The 20,690-nt window shown below is 40.8% G+C and overlaps 2 protein-coding genes across 5 annotated transcripts in view; one reads left to right on the forward strand and one right to left on the reverse strand.

The window, feature by feature from the left end:
* The window catches only part of NFKB1 (nuclear factor kappa B subunit 1), a 56,912-nt gene extending 48,373 nt beyond the window's left edge, over nucleotides 1–8,539 (forward strand). For all 4 annotated transcript variants that reach the window (XM_056489374.1, XM_056489373.1, XM_056489375.1 and 1 more), the window contains exons 17-24: nucleotides 477–678; nucleotides 2,356–2,525; nucleotides 3,328–3,430; nucleotides 4,212–4,336; nucleotides 5,137–5,203; nucleotides 5,520–5,692; nucleotides 5,828–6,005; nucleotides 7,664–8,539. In XM_056489374.1, coding sequence (XP_056345349.1) covers nucleotides 477–678; nucleotides 2,356–2,525; nucleotides 3,328–3,430; nucleotides 4,212–4,336; nucleotides 5,137–5,203; nucleotides 5,520–5,692; nucleotides 5,828–6,005; nucleotides 7,664–7,851 — 1,206 coding nt within the window. In that variant the 3' untranslated portion in view covers nucleotides 7,852–8,539. The remainder of the gene's footprint in view (nucleotides 1–476; nucleotides 679–2,355; nucleotides 2,526–3,327; nucleotides 3,431–4,211; nucleotides 4,337–5,136; nucleotides 5,204–5,519; nucleotides 5,693–5,827; nucleotides 6,006–7,663) is intronic.
* A 3,945-nt stretch (nucleotides 8,540–12,484) lies between these two features.
* Nucleotides 12,485–20,690, reverse strand: part of MANBA (mannosidase beta) — a 49,188-nt gene continuing 40,982 nt past the window's right edge. The window contains exons 15-17 of the mRNA XM_056489377.1: nucleotides 18,193–18,335; nucleotides 16,181–16,438; nucleotides 12,485–13,978 (exon numbers count right to left, since the gene is read on the reverse strand). Of these exons, the coding sequence (XP_056345352.1) occupies nucleotides 13,754–13,978; nucleotides 16,181–16,438; nucleotides 18,193–18,335 (626 nt within the window). The 3' untranslated portion in view covers nucleotides 12,485–13,753. The remainder of the gene's footprint in view (nucleotides 13,979–16,180; nucleotides 16,439–18,192; nucleotides 18,336–20,690) is intronic.

Here is a 20,690-nt window from a genome sequence, read left to right on the forward strand (position 1 = left end):
GCATCTGATCTCTGATTCAGGAGTAAAATGAGAGCATGGTTCATTGCTGAAGGATATGAGTAGGGCCTGGAAAGCACATGTGCTCCCCACTGTGGCATGAGCTTGGTGATGGGGCAGCTGTGGAAGCAGAGTTGCAGTGTGTGGGGGGCACAGGGATTATCTCATTTCCTGGGTCCCTTGTGCTGCAATGCTCAAATAGCCCGGTCAGTGCTCTGGCTTATAGAGTAGAAAACATCTTTGTTCCTCCCAAAGTCCAACTGCTGACATTGGCAAGGCAGCTTTTATTTCCAGTAAATAGAAACCCTCTTTGTAGTATTCAGTAGAAAAGAAGTTACACCACTCCAAAGCCAACAAACTAAAAGCTTGCATATGTGTACAGTCTTCTCACCCTAGCAGCTTTTATGGGTTTCAGAGACGTCTGTACAAGTGATGTAGCTGTTGCTTATCTTCTCATGGCTCCCTTCTGTCACTTGCAGACCCCCCTGCACCTGGCAGTAATCACAAAGCAGGCAAAGGTGGTGGAAGAGCTGCTGAAGGCTGGAGCAGATGTCAGCCTCCTGGATCGCCACGGCAATTCTGTCTTACATTTAGCTGCTACTGAAGGAGATGACAAGATTTTGAGTCTACTCCTCAGGCATGAGAAGGTATCTCCAATGATCAACCTCCCCAATGGTGAAGGTATGGAAAGATAATGGCTGTATTTTACACTTTCCTACTAGACAAACACACTGCAATTCCTGCCAACACTGTGTTGCTACACAGACCCTGCAAATAACATCTTTCCATATTCTGCATATGCTGCCCTTGATTTTTATATGCCTGCAGGCACAGATGAAAGAACACAGGTGTGTCAGTTTTCAGGTTATACAGAACAGAAAGATTGGTAATGGTCACATAAAACAGTATGGATTTGAATTTGTCACTGTACGTTCTCTTCAATCTCACAGAACTTCAAGCACTGTGCTTGTCTTGCTCCTTATGCCACCTTTGGTTTTCTAAAAAAAGATCCTCCCAGAAGAAAATGTCTTCCTGTTTAGTGAATGAAATACCCTTAGAGAAATAGTTTCTGGACTAGTATTTAGAGTACTGAGTTTCATATCACATATGGTGCTTTGTGATCATACAGAATTAGAGCCTGTAAAATAACCACAAAGAGACAGTTCTCCCATTTTTCAGTGCACAGGGGACTTTGTAAAATGTCCAGCCTAAAATTGTCATTATGGATTCAAATCACTTACATTCAGTTCTTCAGAGTGAGGATTTTTTTGCTGGATTTTGGTTGGGTGATTGGTTTTTAAATAAAAAGCTTTATTTTTATCTCTCTGGTGCAAGTATTCTTGAGGTGTCAGGTCACTGTGACCTTACAGGAGGATGATACTAAAATATACCAGTTACTCTCCAGACCATTTTCTAGAAAAGATGTTTAGTAGCAGATGGGGCCATTGTGGGGTACCCACTTGTTTAGTACCAAGATGCAGATTTTCTTTTGAAGGCTATTCTATTGAGGAAAAAAGATGCTATAAGTGAGCTCTGTAGTTCCTGCCTTCTGTTCCACCTTGTAATTTTTTTTTTTATTTTTTTTTATTTTTTTTTTTGCATGGTTTTGACTCTCCAAGTTCCAATTTATGCACATATTTATTAACACCATTAACTGCATCCTGAGCCTCCTGGATGTGCTCCTTTAGGGTCTAGGGCCCCCCAAAATAAATAAGAAGGATATGGGCTTGTTGGAGCAGGGCCAGAGAAGGCCATGAAGATGCTCACAGGGCTGTACACCTCTCCTGCAGACAGGCTGGCAGAGCTGGGGCTGGTCAGCCTGGAGAAGAGAAGGCTCTAGGGAGACCTTACAGCCCCTTCCAGTACCTTTAGGGGGCCTACAGGAAAGCAGGAGAGAGGTGTTTTACAAGGACACGTAGGGATAGGACAAGGGAGAATGGCTTTAAACTGACAGAGGGTGGGTTTAAGACAGAAATGCCTCACTGTGAGGATGGAACTGTGAGGATGACAAGACACTGGAACAGGTTGCTCAGACAAGTTGTAGATGCCTCATTGCTGAAAGTAGATTCAAGGCCAGGCTGGATGGATCTTTGAGCAGCTTGGTCTGGTGGAAGGTATCCCTGCCCATGGCAGGACTGGGGTGGAACTAGATGATCTTTGAGGTCCTTTCCAACCCAAACAATTATGTGATTCTGTCATCTTTCAGTGTATAAGCAGGCAAAATAAGGTACTTCTGCTCAGGTAACTACAGTGACTGTAACTCATTTTACAATTTCCTCACTTTGAAATTCATTACTCTGACATTTCTGAATTTTACAAATATTGATGCAGATGGTGCATGGGCTTTGTTTTGTGTAGGTCTCAGTGCAATTCACATGGTGGTAATGGCAAATAGCATGTCCTGCCTCAAACATCTGATTGCTGCCGGAGTTAACATCAATGCTCAGGAACAAAAATCTGGACGAACTGCATTGCATTTGGCTGTTGAACAAGAGAATATCCCCTTGGCAGGCTGCCTTTTGCTTGAGGTAAGGGCAGAATTTCTTTCTTCCAGGTCTTTTCAATGACATATTTAAAAGCTGTTAACAATCCTTGAGTGCTTCAGAAAAACAGAAGTAAGGGGGGAGTACTTGAACTGGTATAATGGCAAAGTTTTACTGGTAATATTGCTGTTTTGTTCAGCACTGCTGGTGAAGCTTTTGCCCAAGTGGAGGAATTTAGAGTTTGTGACTCTACCTGACTGCACGTGCCATGTATAATTTGCACTGAATAATCCTGGCAGGCACTGAGGTGACCATGAACAAGTTCATCCCTTCTTCTGTGTGAAGTAGAACATGTATAGAGATGTGCACAGAGACGTAGTTAAATATCTGTCTCATCCTAATACCTTGATCCTGGTATCCTTAATTCTACACCCCTCCAGCTGGCTGTGTAGCTTTCCTCTGTATTCATGCACGGGTGTGCCACCAGCCTGGCTGCTCATCTGATGAGCAGCAGGAGGGCAGGATTCTGTCCACACCACTCAGACTCCAAAGGCCACGGCAATCTGATGGCAGAACTTTTACAGGGGATGCAAAGTGACTTTTATCTACCTGACCTATTTAGAGATATATACTGTGCCTCCTGCTCTAACACTGAAGCACACTACCACCATATGCAAGCAGACTGTTGTAGTTACTTTCTAATTCCTTCTTTTCAGGCAACAATTAAGAGTTTTTATGCAACCAGGCATGGAATGGTGTTTACTTGCACAGTAGTAGTGTTTATGCTGACATGAGCCTCTGCATTGTACAGATTTCTTTTCTTTTTTGCCATTCAATAAAAACTTAGGGTGATGCAGATGTGGACAGCACTACATATGATGGGACAACTCCGCTTCACATAGCAGCTGGAAGGGGCTCAACAAAATTGGCAGCAGTTCTCAAAGCAGCAGGTATGGAACTAGATCTTTGCTGAAGACTTTTCTTTCACAGTGACAATTCAAATTAGAAGGCTGCGAGCAGAAAAGAATGTGCCAGTGAACTTGTTTAATAGGTGGAGGAAGTCAGATGTTAAAAGAAAGGTCTGAATTTCCTCAGAAAGTCCTGCTCTAAACTGCTATACTAATCACTCTTCAGCACCATCTAATGGCTAGAAAGGCAAATTATGTTGGTCAAAAAATATCTCTTGAAGACTTTAGGAAGTTTTTTGAGTATCTTTTGTGGCTTTTATAGCTGAAAAAGTGGAGAAGAGATCTTTTTATGTATCTGGGATAAGTGTTGGACTGCTTTAGAAACAAAAAGCCAAAAAAAAAAAACCCATCACTGAAGCATGAGCTTGTTAGAGTCTCCTATTTGCTGTCACTTTGGAAGAATTAGGTTGGAGTATCGATTGGAACATTTTGTCAATTGTATTTAAGCCTGATTTTTCTCCTTTAAAACAAACCCAAGCCTCCCATTGCTAAGGCTGTCTACTTGGTCTTTTAAAAGCACCCCACACTTTGTCTGGACACTTTAAAAAGCAGCACCACACCATCACATGTGTGCTGTGCTGCGTGAGGCAGGATGAGACTGGAAGTTAGTGGATACAGCCAGAGCCCTAACACTCTGCTTGTTATTTTTTCCCCTCTTTATAATGGAGAGTAGCATTATACAGAAATGTGACAGCAATTAAATGTAATTGATAAAAAGAGTTAGTTGAAGCCCTTTTCATCCCCACACACACTTGTTTTCCAGGTGCAAATCCTCACATTGAGAACTTTGAGCCATTGTTTGATCTAGATGATGTGAAAGATGATGAAGATGATGATGAAGGGATTGTGCCTGGAACAACACCACTGGATATGGCGGCCAACAGTGAGGTATGCGGACTGTTTTTTCTTTTAGTTTTTTGTTTTTCTAACTATAAAGGACAGTTCAGCTCTCTCAGCCAGCTCCTTTGACTGCATCCACAATTATTTCAATTAATTTGACTAATTTGCCATCAAAAATTAAGCTAATTCAGCCATAAAACTCCCCTGATGAAACAGAACTGGAAGAAAGCTGCACTGAACTGACTAATGCTGCTGAGCAGAAATGACCAGGCAGTTCCTGAAGTAGCTGCACTACAGTCTTCAGTGGGGGAGTAGTTACCTGGGTGGGCAGCTTGTGTTTGAAGGCCCATTCTCCAGTGGGTTTCTTCGCTGAGTGTTCTTCAGAATTGCAGCCTGTGTGTGGTGGGAAAATGCACTTCTGTACTCTACCCAAACAGTGACTGTGAATTTGGCTTGGTGTGAGTGTAAAGGATAATTAGTCAGCATCTCTCATCATCTGGAGCTGGGGAGTGGTACCAGCCTTAGGTGAAAATCTAACCCAGGCTTTGTTTTAAATGACTAGACTGCAAACAGGCAGCAGCTCCTTGCTTAGTCTCTGCTACTGCCATTTATTTACTGCCAAGACTTCCTCTGTGTCTTAAAAATAGTTGCCAGATGACACAGCTTAAAATAAAGAGATTAATTTGTCAAGATTTCTCCTTTAAGTTTAGCACAAGTTACAGTATCCTTACTCACACTGAGCCTGGGAGAGGAAAAAAATGGTGATTTACAGTTTATACAACACTGCTGAAACTTAATGGACACTAACCAGATTTCTGCTAAATACTGACTTTAATGTTTTCTCTTAGGTGTATGACATATTAAATGGCAAACCCTATGAGTCAGCAGAGGTTTTGGAGGACTTACTCACACAAGGTAACACCTATAAAGACTTGACAATATTGCTTTAATAATTGAGTACTGAAACTGTAGTGGCAGAAGACATTGCCCTGCAACAGCTTGTAACTGAGCTGGTGAGAGAAGAGGTGCCCTCCATCCCCTTGCACAAAGAGAGAACTTGATTCCCTTAAGAGGCCTCAAGGACAAGGAGTACATTTGCAGTATTGCAACAATACATTTATAAATGCAGGGATTGGTCTCTCAGTCTTCAGTTTGACTTTGTTTCTGCTTAAAAATGAACTGGTGTATGATTTGTATAAATAACAAACTAACTCACTTGTCTGTTCCCCAGGACATTTGAGAGAGTTGAATGAGAATTCCAAGATGCAGCTTTACAAACTATTGGAATTGCCTGATCCAACCAAAAACTGGTCCACCCTAGCACAAAAACTGGGTCTTGGCATACTTAATAATGCTTTCAGGTTGAGCCCTTCCCCATCGAAGACTCTGCTGGATAACTATGAGGTAATGTGCTGTAACAGGTTATAAAGAACATTCATACATGTGCAGAACTTTGTCCTCCCTTACAGTGAGACAGTCCAGCCCTGCAGTTTCAGCCAGCCTTGGATGGTGCTGAGCATCTGATGTCTGCTCTTTCAGGTTTCTGGTGGTACAGTTCAAGAGCTGATCACAGCTTTGAGACAGATGGATCACACAGAAGCCATCGAAATAATTCAGGAAGCACTATCCATGTCACGCAGACCATCTCCCCTGGAGGAGGACAGTACAGCAAAAGCTCTTCCATCATCATCACCACTCACCTTTGCAAGAGAGACAGGTAAAACGTACAGTAAAATATGAAGAGGTTTATTTAAGACTTTTTTTCAGTTCTCCTTTCCCACTCTATCTAGGACTGCTGGTAGATTACACATCTTGCACACACTGCTTCACATGCTTGCTGGTTTCAGAAATATTCTGAAGTGTGTTGTCCCCTTTCTGAAGTGTGTTGTCCCCTCTCACCACAGATATCTATTAGGCATAGGAAAGAAAAGAAAAATGGACAGCTTGAATCAGCATGCCTGCATCACAGTATTCATTATACTGCTGCCCTCTGCTAAAACCAGACACCTGCCCTTTGCTAATGGTACTGCCTTGGATGTACTGGGAGTATAGGCAATTATCTCCTAGGTGTGTACAAGTGCCATTAGCTTTGGACTTTTTTTTCCCTCCTCATAGCTGGATAAACAAAAGTGTTTTGGGCTTCTAAACTTCTTGGTAAGACTTCAGCATTAAATTTCTCCTTCCACAATGTGTAGCACTCCAAAATGGCCCAGTGTTCTGTAGGCAAAGAAACTGGGACTGGCTTATGTTACACAGGACCTCAAGCAGTCCTGCTGGCCAACTACCTGCTCAGATCAGAGCCAGTGGAACATGACATGAGGCTGCCCATGTTATGTCCAGTTGAGTTCTGAGCATCTTCAGTGATGGAGGTCCTACAGTGGTTTTGGGCAGGGAACTCTACTAATAGAAAAAGGTTGTGAGAAGTTTGACATCAGGGTTCATCAGTTTGTTCAGTCATTGCCTGGCCACGTTTAGTAACAAAAACCTTTGTTTTTTCCTGTTCAAACACCAGCAGAGCTGCCTGTAGCCTAATGTGGAAACTTATACCCTGTGTAAAAATACTGTAGGGATATCTGGTAGGAAAAAAGAAACACCACAGTCACTCCTTTCCAGTCTAACACTGCCAGTTTATTCTCTATAGAAAACTGTTTGGTCAGTCCTGGAATAAACCTTCACACCCATCCAAAAACGGGCTTGTACATATATTGCCTCTTTAGATTAATCTTGAAGGGTAAGAGGGGTTCTGCTCTCTCTGCCACATGAATGGAGGGCATCACATCATTTACTTTAAGATGTTTGTTTAGAAAAACAAGACTGAACTGTCACTGTTTTAGTCACACCGATCCGACATTCTACCTTCAGTTTCAGCTCTTGCAGTCAGGCACTCCTTCTGTGGATCCTGTACAGGTGATAGATGCTACTGACTTGTTCCTATTTCAGGGTGACTTACTCGATGAAAGCTCTTCAAGTGTTTGTCTCAAAAAGAAATCTGCAAGTTGAAATAATGTGAATTAAAAGCCTCATCCTGGAGCTGTACACTTGCACAGAGTGTGACTCTGAGAACCAGAGAACCTTTTGCCATGACCACCACAGCTGGGCAGAGCTCTGACCTGAGTGCAGTGACAGCATTTATGTCAGCAGAGCACCAGGCTTCTCCCATCCAAGCTCCAACTGCAAGCTGATCTCTGCCAGCAGGACATCAAATCACACGCTTTGGTGGTCTGGAAACACTCAGCACAGCTTGTCCTATTCTAATACCTTATGTTAGAGTTATTTTCCTATAGAATAGCTTAACCCTGTTGTTGGTATTCCTTAGGCTTTTCTTAAGGCAACCTTGCTCAAGCCACACAAATGATTTTTTCCCTTTTCCCTCAGGTGAGCTGGATAATAGCAGATTCCAAGACACGGAAAGTACCTGTGACAGTGGTGTGGAGACCTCCTTCCGCAAGCTGAGTTTCACTTACTCAGACTCTCTGAACAGCAAGTCCTCACTAACACTCAGCAAAATGGCCCTGGGCTATGGACATGAAAGTTCAGGGCAAAGCAATTACATAGCTGACTAGTGATCTTCAATTAGCAATATGCAGTTACAGGAACAAATGGGACATTTCAAATGACATCACTGTCATCCTGGCCAGAGGGAAGAGAACTCACAACCACAAGTGCACTGGAAGAATCCCACCTGAACCTGAACAAATGGCAACTGCAGCATGTGACTCCTGGCCACTGCTTCCTTCCTCAAGTACATTTAATTGTGTTCAGTTACAAGCCATTTACAATAACCAGGGCTCCTCTGCTGCATTAATACACAGGACTAGACACTGAAAGACTGACTGAGCTTTCCTGGTCTGTGAGGATTTTTTACAGATGAAAAAGAAGTCGTTAACATGTAATACAAACTTACTATACAGTTTAAGCACACGAGCAAGAGGATACATTTTCTAGCTGCTCTCTTCATAATTTTTGCAGCACAGTTGCATGCAAACAGCTTATAAAAATAGCTGGCAAAGAAAAATCATTACTTCAATCACAAGAGTGACAACTCAAGAGAAAAAGGAGAATCCTAAAAGAATCCTGTATATTTCAAATAATGTATTTAAACTTAACTTTGGTGCCTCTTATTCAAATTTTTTTTCAAGTTTGGCATTTTCCTACTTGTAAATAGTTTTTTAATATCAGTTCCTTTTTGAAAAGGCGTGCTTTTTAAATGCTTATTTTTATTTTACTTTTATAATAAAACCCAAAAATGAATTCTCCTGTCTGTGCCTGCTGTTATTTTTGCATTACTTTTCAAGTAGAGGTATTGAAGATTTAGCATCTCAGTTTTAGCCACTCATACAAAATCATGCTGATTTCCAAGCACTAAAATAAATGAAAGGTTACAAGCCACCTAATGTGTGTTAATGCTAAAGTATCTCTTATGGAGGGAGAGCAGGACCGTCAGCTACTGCTGAGCAGCTGTGATTAAAGCCTCTGCCTTGTTTTAGTTCTCATCATTATGCCAGCAGAGAATAATTTACACTGAAACCAACTATTTAGTGTCTCACAAATCTCAGATGAGACAGCTCTCCTCTGGGCTGTCTAGAATCTCCTGTAGTAACTGTGCTCATGAGCAGTGTTTCTTCTTGCCTGACATCAATTCTGAGATGGTGAGTGTCCTGTTATTGATGCTGGCCCAACTAAACAGAACAGGCATCAGAGTTTATGGTGAAAAAGCCAAGAGGGGCATTGTACCATTGTCACTTACTTCTAGCCAATTTTTGTGGCACAAAGATGGAGTGTTGACATGGTGGTTCTTGGCTCAGCTCAGTCTTCAGTAACCTGGGTGTCACTCCTGAGAAAAACGAATCAAGATAAACCTTGAGAATGGTTATGTTTAGAGTGGTAGTTGCTGTATATAATTAAACTATGAGTAATGAAAAAACTTGTGAAGTAATTTTATAATCCAGCTGAATTACTGAGAATGTTAATTACTTCCAGAGAAGATGAGTAATAGTAAAAGTGCCATTCTTTCTTTTCAGTGCTTTTATGTATAACCCTCTTCTAGGCAGTGTCTAAGGCATATAGATTTTTGTTCAATTAATGTGCCTCTTCAGTGTTCTCTTTGTATTCCAGCTCTAATAGAAAGAGGCAAAGGTTCTCATATTCCAGGAGTACTAAGAGCGCTAGCAGAGCTGCTGTTCAAGTAAAACACACCTTCTGCTTCCACAGAATTTCCAGCACAAATCAGGGGGTTGGCAGAGGTTTCTACAATCTTGCAGATCACCAGTGCACCTTGGCTGTTATTCACACCTTTTAGATTTAGTTCTGACCAGCTCTGCTTTTAAACCACCAGGAGACACCTGGATCTGTATTTCCTTAAAGCACTGCATGATGCTTCATGAGATGCTGCATAATAGCTGTTTCCCAGGTTAGTGATCATGCACAGCAGGTCCCCTAGAGGCCCTGTGTATTGAAGTGCCTTAAATGGCAATCTGGCAGCTACTCAGTTTCACTGCATTTAATAAAAAAGGCTTTAATCCCTTTAGGTTTTCTCCCCTAGAAAAATACTACTGAGAGCATCTGTCCACACCTGGTTTATAGGTTTATAGAGAGAAACCTCCAAACAAGCTGCATGTGCAGTGTAATAGAGCTCGCTCCATTTTTCTGCTACTCTACTGCAGTAATAAACATCAAACTTGTGGAATGCAGCAGAAGTTGTGACAACAGACCCCTTCAGGTCTTCTCTACATTTGGTGTGAAATGAATTATTCAGAAAGTTAAACTGCCCTTGATTTTAGACTGGCTGCTAGAGCTGTACATTTCCTGGCATCATCTTGACATGTATTTACAAACTTGGAAATCACTGGCAGTGGGAAGCTCTAGACAGCATTCTGAGATTCTGTGGATTCCTGGACTGCAGGAAGGATAAGAATCTTACCTACGTGTAGTGGTGTATGAAGTCTTTTCTCCCTTGCTTGGGAAAGTAAAATGCTTTTTTCACACATTTAAGAAAAAAGATAAACTCTCCTTGTTTCCCCCAAATAAAGTGACAGAAATGGTGGTGCCCAGGGTACAGGGATCAATACTCACCCACCATCCACTGCTTGTGTTTCTGGATGATCATATCTTGAAATAAAGCAGTTCTAGAGCAATGCTGTAGTCCAAACTTTTGCTGGCTTCAAAAGATTCCTACAGCAAAAGACAACACAAGTTAATTACCAAGAAGTTGATTTTCTCTGTTCAGCATTATGAGCAGCCTGATGTCCTACTTAGAACCAGGCTGGAGTATATTTTTCCAAGGCTGCAGAGGTTTTCCATTGTCTCATTTAAACCTAACTATACGATTTTTTTAGCCATCCAGTCACCCTTGCCAGCACAATCCAGAAGAGCACTAGCTCAGGCACTTAGAGGTCTCTATTGACTGACTCCACTTCTTACAGAGATGGCCTTTTTTTCATTTAAGTTTTGGTTTCCCACACTAATTAAATTAATTTGGGGCCTTCGTTTTGCCACTATGTAACATCTGACTGGAAAGCAAAGTTATGCAAACCCAACTCTTAGACTGAAATTTGTCCTAAAAATTTCAAACCATGAGTTCCTGGTTCCCTAAGAGGGTAAGAAAGAAAACAGTGATTCTGACAATAAAAAAGCTGGCTTGTAAGCTTCAAAACCCAGCTCTCCTGTACTGAAAACAAGAAACTCATTAGCCCGTTTCTCTGCTCCTGACACTGCTTCAAGTGACTGAAATGGTCTCTGCTACACATCTCCAAAACGAAAAGGAAACTAATAGAAGTAAAAGTACTGAAGAAAGAAGTGCCTCTAAGGCAGAGAATTTGTCCAGACCACAAGGTATGTAAATAGCAGGTAACAAGAAAAGAGTGACAGAGAACTGTGAACACTTACTTAGAGAGCAATTTTTAGGTATATTTGCATGCTTCTTTCACATGCTTCTTTCCTGGAGAAGATGCAGAATGTGAAAAAGCTTCTGGTAAACTGGAGCAAAATAAATCATCTTGTGTGGCAGAAAGTATGAACAAACAGGTGCCCTCTAAAGCTCAAAATGGTCTCTGCAAGCCCAGAAGGTGTTCACAGCCAAATCATAGCCAGAGAATGATTTTAGGACAACAGATTAGCCAACACCATACCATGTTCTTCCAAACCTGCTGTCAAGTTCTGTTCTGGAAGGGCATTTGTCATGACTGTGGGGCACTCTGGCTGCTGCTTTTGCCATCTGTGGAGAACAGCCCAGACAGGCCTGGGAGTGAACAAACTCACTGGTCCTTAACCAGACATTACTGCAAGGCAGCACCCTGGAAGAACACTGAGGAGGCCAGTCCCCTCTACTGCTGCCACCAATAAATACTGTAATGACACAGAGGACAAGCACCACGAGACGTACTAAATGCTTCTCCTACTGCTCCTGCCAAACCCCCATCAGACAGAACTGGCAATGCAGGTGCTGCTGTAGCTGTAACAACACTCAGCTGGCAAGATGGATGTGTCGATAGGAGTGCAGGGTAGGAGTGCTGCCTTCCTATCTCTGCCCTGATCTGAGACAAAGGCAGAACAATGTAACCAAGTATAGCAGCGAACGCCACTGCGAAAGTACCGAGGGGAAATGGTTAACCAAACACACCTTACAGCCACTGCTGCATGGCAAGAGAACAGCTGCTATAAATACATACTTACTACAACACCAGGAAACCAAAAAAACATATTAAGGATATTAAAACAATAATGGAAGTCAACCTTCCCCTTTAAATTCTGTTATGAGTTCAACCATTTGGCTTAAGCAAGCGCTAATCTTTCATAATCACACCTAGTGCTGAATTAAAGATTTTCAGCGAGAAAGAATGGACCTACTCCTTAGGGAGCCCCTGACCTTCAAAAACAGCAAGAATTTTAAAAATTGCCCAAATCTTGCTGTAGCAATCTGGTAATTGCAGAAAGCAACAGGGAAATAAATAACAGAATGCTGTTATGTGTAACTGTGCTGGTAGACTTCATCTGAATAACCATTTCATCACTTTTTAATGATGGACCACATCGTTTCTTTCATGATTTTGCCTAAAAATTGTGACAGGCTAGACGAGTTATCCAGATTAATGAATGGGTTTTGCCTCTATCAATCCAAAAGCTCTTTTCTACATAACTCAAACTCCACTCACATGTTGAGATGAACAAATATCAGTGACCTCCAGATAGGCCTCTTGATTGTCTTGTACAAATAATTCCTCCAAAGTTTTATTTATTTAACATTATTAAGTGCCATTTTGAAATTCTATCCAGATGCTGCTGGAAGAGACATTTCTCCATCAATATATGAGAAAGACATCAACAGATTAGTCCCTTTCCTAAAATACTGCAGCAGTACATATTAATCATATTTTCTCCACATTTTTTCATTCTTACCTTATATTGACTTTATTGCTGCTTTGATTCCACATTGATTCCAAGACACCAAAAAAACTGAAGAATTTTTCTGGTATTGCTGGCCCATGATGTCTCTCAGAATAATTTTTAATTTCCTTTGTCAATGCCTGCATTTGTTAAGTTTTACTCATGACTGTAATTTTTCCCAATTTCTTTTACAAAGTCTATACACATACACATCCATATTTTGATTGTTTTCATGTCTTCTTTTAGCTAGGACTAGTTTTGAACCAGATGCAATTGCAATTAGTTGTTTTGGTGACCCAATAAAGCATTTGTAAAAAACTCTCATTTATCATTTCCCTTTCATCTGTAAGTTCTTCCTCTCGCTCAGGAGTATGTCAGTTTTGGTTAACATCAAAGTATCAGTCAACATGCTCATCTCTGATTAAACCTGCAATCACAAGTGAAATCCACCCCCAGCCTGAGTTCTCCAGTGGAACACACATCTGCTCCCCCCACACGTGCTCCAGACCCCCCACACCACCATCAGGTATCACCCACGTGCTGCTATTACAACACTGACGGACATCAGCAGCAGAGCTCGCTCAAACTCCACTCTATTATGGAGCTGATTCTGCTCTGCAAGAAAATTATTATTAGCTTGGGTGGACAGAGTATCCTTGTGGAAGCCCAGCAAGATCCCAGCTGCATTTCAAACCATGTCTGACAGACAAGCCAAATGTTTAGCAACTTGCCCACAGAGTGGCTCGGTGGCCTACTGGACATAGTGCCAGCTTCACTCCCTGTCCTTCTCCCTTGGAATGCCCCCAGCATACCTTGCTGTTATCCTAAAACAAATTTCCACTTACAGCATAATGAAATTAGAAAAAAATATGGATGTGCTTTCAATATACCACATATATTATAAGCAAGCTTTGCTGTTGGTATCTTTACATTGAACCAGCAGTAAAAATTCATATGACAGGAAGAGACAGTATGTTCTTCAGCCAGCTCAAAGTGTATGTCACTTCAGCTTCAGTCAAATTCTTCTTATTTTTTTTTTTCTCCTCCTGTTTCACTCTTTATCCAGAAGGAAATGAAGTATTCTCAGACAACATCCAGTAGAGAGGTCAAGGTTAGTGAACTTTCTAGTTCTTCAACACTGGTAGGTTCCCAAGGATAAAACACAACCACTTTCTTATTTTCAGTCATGAGGAAACCATTATCACTAAATCTGCCTTTTATACTCCCTACATCCAGAGTAACAAAAGGAGCAATTGCAGTGGTCTGAAGAACAAAAATGTAAGTATCATCTTGTTGGGATACAGAGGCCTGAAAGAGAAATAAAAAAAAATCTATTATTAAAACAAACAAACAAACAAACAAACAAAAAAATACTCCAGTTCCACCCAAACTGGGAAAGACCTGCATGTCAGTAAAACAGGCTAAACAATCACATTTGATCAAAATTAATATTCTTCATATGTAAGAATCATACAAAAATTGCAGATGTTACTAGAGCTTTCCTACAGAATACTGCAGATTGTGAAAAAAATGCCAAGAAGCATTATCACTTTGCTATTTTCTTATGAGAATAGCTGAATAAATAGTAATCTGACTTCTACATAGTACTGGTATCCCATACTTACTGCAGTGAAAAAGATTTGTCCTTTCATCAACACTTCACTCAACTTACCAATTCACATCTACTAAGAGAGCTTGCACTTCAATTACATACATAACAGAAATAGACAGAAGCAAAAGATGGTAAAAATGCCAGTAAGACTGAAAGTCAACTCATCTTAAAGCATCATGGCAGTGAAGCCCTTATACCTCATTTAGTAAAATACTTAAAAAATCATTGTAAAATATCAGGTCAAGATATAATGCTTTATACTAAGTTCTGTCAGTACTTAAATCTCAGAGAGACTTAAAATCCCAACCAGGATTCATTTTCATGCAGCATTCCCCTTTCACCATAATGAAAGATTATGCTATATAACTTCCAAATACTAATTAACCATCTATAAAAAGAGGAAAAATTACAGTCGGTGCAGACATCGTGTTCCAGCTACAAGAAAAGCAACACTATTCATTTTTGAGAAAAAGCACACATCCTCTAAACATTTTGTTTCCTGAAGAAATACTAATGCTTTTGATGCTTTTTAAAAGCAACACTATGAACAGCAGCTCTTGGATTAGCAATGTTTTTGAAAATCTAGTTAGTTTATTAGTAACTAAGTGTAACCTACCACCCTCTTGCAAAAGTCATTTTATTAATCACAGCTGCATTTCTTAAAATGACCACTTTGCATTTATCCTTCCTAGCTATCCTTATTAGTTAGTATTGTAAAGACAACACAGTTATAAGATAAAGAAATGAAATGTTCCAAAAATGCTCCAGTTGCAGAGCTTTTCTTATTGATGATATCATCCATGAACCAAAAAAACCAAATCAAAACAAACAAAAAAACACCCCACAGCATGACTCAGACTCCAGATTGTACCACCAGATGAAAAAAAAATTAAGACAGACTGATTTCTTTTCTTTGTATACTCAGGAGGCAGGCTGTGCTGCAGTGACAGAGATAAGAAAGGAAAATCTGGCCCATTTTCTTTTTGTAAAGCAATTATGCTGGTCCAGATTCAAAGAGATTAGACCTCTCTATTCCCTCCTTGTCTAGTTTAGCAATAAAGAGCAAAGCTGCAGTTTGAAAGCCAAATGTGAGAACACAAAGGTTCCCATCCAGCCCATCTGATGATTAGGAATTTTCCAATAAGATGTACATGCTAAGAAGTGAGGCTTAACAAAATGCTTGTGTGCACACACACAGGGCATGCATGCTCTCTATATAGAAGCAAGCTTGCTAGAAGCAGAAGAAATCCAGGAAAAAGCAGCAAATTGACTAAGTAACAGTGTTATACAACACTGATGCTTTTTGTGTCTGTTTAGGAGACTGACACACGTGCCAGTTATTAAGAAACCATCACTATTCTGCAAATCAGAACCTTTACTAGAGGGCAGGGATTTGAGGAGGAGGAAAGGAGCATGCAATACTGCATGTTAGCAATGTTACACTGATCTGAGAGCATGAGCACTTCCAGAGGAAATACTGCTGACAATAATGCACTCCACACTCAACTGAAGTAGGATCACCTAACCCTGATACACAGTTCTGTCTGCAAAATAGAACACTTGTCACGATGCTATTTGCAGTCTAGGAACAAAGAGAAAGAAAGGAGCATTGCTGCAAGGTGGAAGACAATCTAAACAAATGAAAGGGAGACTTTATTATTTTAAACAAAACAAAGCCCAGACAAGAAGCAGAAACAAACCCCAACAGTCTTATTTAGATACACATACAGTGATACCAGAAAAAAAAATCTGCTTTTGAACTCAACCTGGAAGCCAGAATAGCAACAACTAAGGAGAAAGAACATTCAGTGGAATCAGACACTGCACGGCCAGCAAACAACTCAAAACAGTAAGATTAGCAAAACCAAATACAGTAATTTAGCATGATTGATGCTTACACTAAGCTGGGTCTTTTCTAATCCCACAGCATCCTTGAGTGATGAAAGGAAGTAATAGTTTGTAGGACTCTGGAGCCCATCTTCTCCCATGAGACAGAAAGTAACAATACAGCTTTTCCTGGTACAATTTCTGCATCTTTCCAGAAGGTCAGTGATGGACTCCTTGTAGATGGGGAGAGCACTCTGTGCTTTAACAGTCACACCTTCTTTGGCAAGGGTGCATACAGGCTCCAAAGAGCTCCAGGCATGCACAACAACCTATCAAGCACATTGAGAGAGCACAAAGCTTAGAAGACAGGCTGTATCTGTGAAAACAATGCAGCATCCTAGATTTCAGATTGCTCATTACAACAGATGTTTTTCTGACAGCACCAGCTGATTTCAACTAGCAAGAAACAACACAACAGATACAGCTTAAAAATTAGATTGTTCTAAAAACTAACTAGAGGTCCATTTCAAACAGTCTGGAGCTGCTCTTGATCTGCAAGACTTTTTTGTTTTCTCCTGGCTTTTTGAGAGGAAGAGATTGCCAATTCCTGCCAAGGGAGTGCTGGGAAATGGAATTATTGAGTGACTAATTTTTTATTCTTTTTCCTCCCTTCCTAGATTTAAAAAAAAAAAAAACTCAAACAAAGGATTTTCTTGAGATTGCTCAGCGTTATCTGAGAATACCCAGCTGGGTATGCTAGAGCTTCTGCATAATCAATCTTAAACAAAAGCAAGCTCCATCATCTTAAAAGGGATTATGAAGCTTATATTAACACAGCAAAATACATTCACATCATCCATGTATTATGAATATACCCTTTAAAAAGGGCATAATTTGAAAATTAAGCACTTAATGAGAATTACAACATTCTATTTCATAAATTTCAGTTATTTTTTGCCTTAAGAGGAGTGTGAAGTCAGGAATAGATCTTAACTTCTTTAAACAGTTAAGTTCCAAATCTTCTTGAAGTGCAATATACAGTACTCATCAGAACTATCCTACTGCCAGCACTTCTCTGATGGTATCAGAAAATCTGAATTTATGTCTGTTAGAATAACACAGACCAGAAATGAACAAATTCATTAAGTGCAGTCCTACTCCAAGAGCTGACTATCCAGAAATTGCAACCATTTTCTGTACCATATATTATTCCATATAAGCAACCTTATAAATCTGAAAATTCATGGAAGCCCATCAGACAGAGCAATGATCTAGGAGCTGACATACTCATACTACTAGTTCCAAAATTACTATTTTGGAGCTAGTAGTGACTAGTGAGTTATTCTATGTCTCTAAGTCTGTTTTTCCATCCTTCACACTGTTTTCACATGGGACACACTTTATGTCAGGAGCTGTATCTCATAGTGGAAAATGGTCCCTATATTCATCTTGGATCTCGCTGCCACATGATTAACAGCAACAAAATGTAACAAGTTGAAAAGGAAGACTGCTGTCCACAAGAAAACACAGCAGTCCAGATACCAAAAATCCTATCAGTTTCTATAGCATTGTCAGAAAACAGTTAAGGCATTAATTGCAAAATGGTGACAGGCATAGATGACTTTCCAATTGAAGAGGTGCTGTTCATATTTCAGAAAATAATCATCCAGCCCTTTTTCCCAAAGCCTATAGTTTGAGGACTGGTAAGCAATGATACAATCCCCTCCCCCCCATTTAAACAGGTTATCTAGTTCTAACACCCAGGGAACAGCTTTGTTAAGTAGTGAGGTACCATTTTTCACACTTTGTTCTATTTAATCATCAATCCCTTTAAGATTTCACCAGAATAGTTCATTTCAGCCTTATACCTACAGGCTATAAGCAAAGCAATTCCTCCTTCTGTGAAGCACTACACACTACTTTAATAAAGAATAGTGTTGCCCCCAAGATTAAACACTAGAATTGCATCTCATGGTGTTTGAGCATGGCCTTATTGAAGCTCCTCTGTATAAAGATGTGTTCATTTCAGCTTCTCCCATTTTTGCAGGAGGCATGTAAGAGTGATGAGGTGGGTGTCACTTACCCTCAAAGTCAGCATGTGGTCCTCATGAAAGTCTGAGACACCATAAATGTGCAACATCCCTTTGTCTTCATAGGCCACAGGCAGCAGTGGTGCAAAGAAGTTCTGGGCAAAATAATGGAGCAGTTTCCACTTACCACCATACTCTAAAAATGATTAAAAAGAAGAAAGACTGAAACTGAACCCAAGATTGCCTCGTCACACATTCCTTGCTTGTGCTTTCTGGTCCTGCTATCAGCAGTGCAAAATCTCCCTCCATCCTCTTTCACCTCTATCTAAAATGGAAAGAATGACTGAAGGTACTCTTGCTTCCCTCCAGGCAAGGCTCTGCCCTGGAAAAAATCTGATGCTCTGTCAAGCTTTGAGCTTTCCTGAAAGTTTACATTTTTCTGTCTCTATCCTATCACTGCTATACTGTCATTCAGTTAAAGGAAGCCTTAAGCACAAGTGACAAGGCTGATACCGCATACCACACATAAACCAAGCAGCTGGAAGCCATCTGTGCTGTTGAGAATCCAGACAAATATACTGTCATTGCCACAAACTACACTACTATAAAAAAAGACAAGGTATTTATACAAAGTGCTCTCTTCCCCTTTTTCAGTCCCCCTTTCAGTTCATCCTTAGAGGACATCAACAGTAATAAAGACAGTAAGTTCCCAAACCAAAGACAACTCTGAGCTTGGCAAAACAAATCTGCCAACATCTAGAGACAACACCTCCTCCATGGGAGTTAGTATTCACAACAGACACATGACAAACAGTTCACACTGCTTCTTTAATGGAAAGCTGTACCTCATTATTTTAATACTTTGAAAGTCTGCCATTAAACTGGAAAAACCATCAAACTCTGCATCCTCTCCAAAAAAAGCAATTTTGCTCTTTTGCTTTGCAACACTGCCATGTAATCATTTTGAAAGAGAAGCTGCATCCACTGTCTGCATTTTAAGTTTGTCTTTGCTCAGTGATTATCCAGTCATTGAAATGGCACAAAAATGAAGTAGCAAGTCAACTGCACTATCTCACATGGAAAGCTAGATACTGGTTTCATTATTGTTTCTGGCTCTTTATTATATACAAGTTTCAAGCTGATGCAGGCTTTATGATGTATAAAGAATATTTTCAGTGAGATGTTTTTCTTGTAACGCTCTTAGTAATTACTCTCTTAGTTTTGGTTCTTCTACAAAGCTCTTAGCATTTTCAAAACATCTCATAATTAAAGACTTCACCAGAGTCATCTTTAAAGGGTTGTTGTGGCTTTCCCAGGGGGACTTGAACATGCTTTGTCTGCACTCCACATAGACATGAATGAACTTTGTGAAGAATAAGTGCATTAGCTCCAGCTTAGCACCTTACACATCACCTTGTTCTCAGCAAGATCACAACCAGCTAACCTGGAGAACAAGAGAAGCTTATATCTGCCTGGAAAACCCACACAAGATTGAACTGTGCTATGAGATGAGTCTGTTGCCAGCAAAAACACCACAGGCATTTAAGTCAATTGCACTGAAGCAAACCAGAAATAAAAAACTTCAGGAGAGGCAGCTGCATTTCTTCAAAACAGACAGTCGATAAACTGATGAACATGCTCAGTATACTGGTGCTTCTCAGTATAGAACTGTAAAACCGTTTATGATGGAAAAGACCTCAAGGATCGAGTTCAGCTGATCACCTACCAAGTGCACCCTTAAACCATGTCCCTAAGTTCCCATGCCACACCTGTATATCTTGTAAATACCTTCAGGAATGGTGATTCCACCACTCCCCTGGGTAGCCTGCTCTGACCACACCTTTGGTGAAAACTTTTTTCCTAAGACCTAATTTAAACCTCCACTGGCACAAGCACAACTTGATACCATTTCCTCTTGTCCTGTCACTTGATAATGGAGAAAAGGGGCTGACCTCCACCTTGCTTCAAAGAGTTGAAGAGACTTATAAGGGGTGTGTGAGTATGTGTGTGTTTGTGTGTCCCAGCCTTTTTTTCTCCAGGCTAAACACCCCCAGCTCTCTCAGCCACTCCTCACAGGATCTGTGCTCCAGACCATTCCCCAGCTCCACTGCTTTTCTCTGGACACACTTTAGCATCTCAGTGTCCTTCTTGTTGTGAGGAGCCCACAACTGAACACAGAATTTGAGGTGCAGCATCAACAGTGCCGAGTACAGGGGGACAAATCCCCTCTCTACTCCTTCTGGCCACAGACACAAGCTAGGATGCCACTGGCCTTCTTGGCCACCTGGGCACAGCTGGCTCATGTTCAACCACTGTCAACCAGCTTCCCCAGGTCCTTTTCCACTGGGCAGCTCCCCAGCCACTCTGCCCCAGCCCATAGTGCTGCCTGGGGTTGCTGTGTAGCAAGAGCAGGACTCGGCACTTGGCCTCGCTGAACCTCATAAAACTGGCCTCAGCCCATTGATCCAGCCTGTCCAGATCTTACTGCACACAACCTGGTGTTGACTGCAAACTGGCTGAGGGTGCACTTGAGCCCCTTGTTCAGATACTT

This window comes from Oenanthe melanoleuca, chromosome 4 (assembly GCF_029582105.1).
Source record: "Oenanthe melanoleuca isolate GR-GAL-2019-014 chromosome 4, OMel1.0, whole genome shotgun sequence".
Lineage (NCBI taxonomy): Eukaryota > Metazoa > Chordata > Aves > Passeriformes > Muscicapidae > Oenanthe > Oenanthe melanoleuca.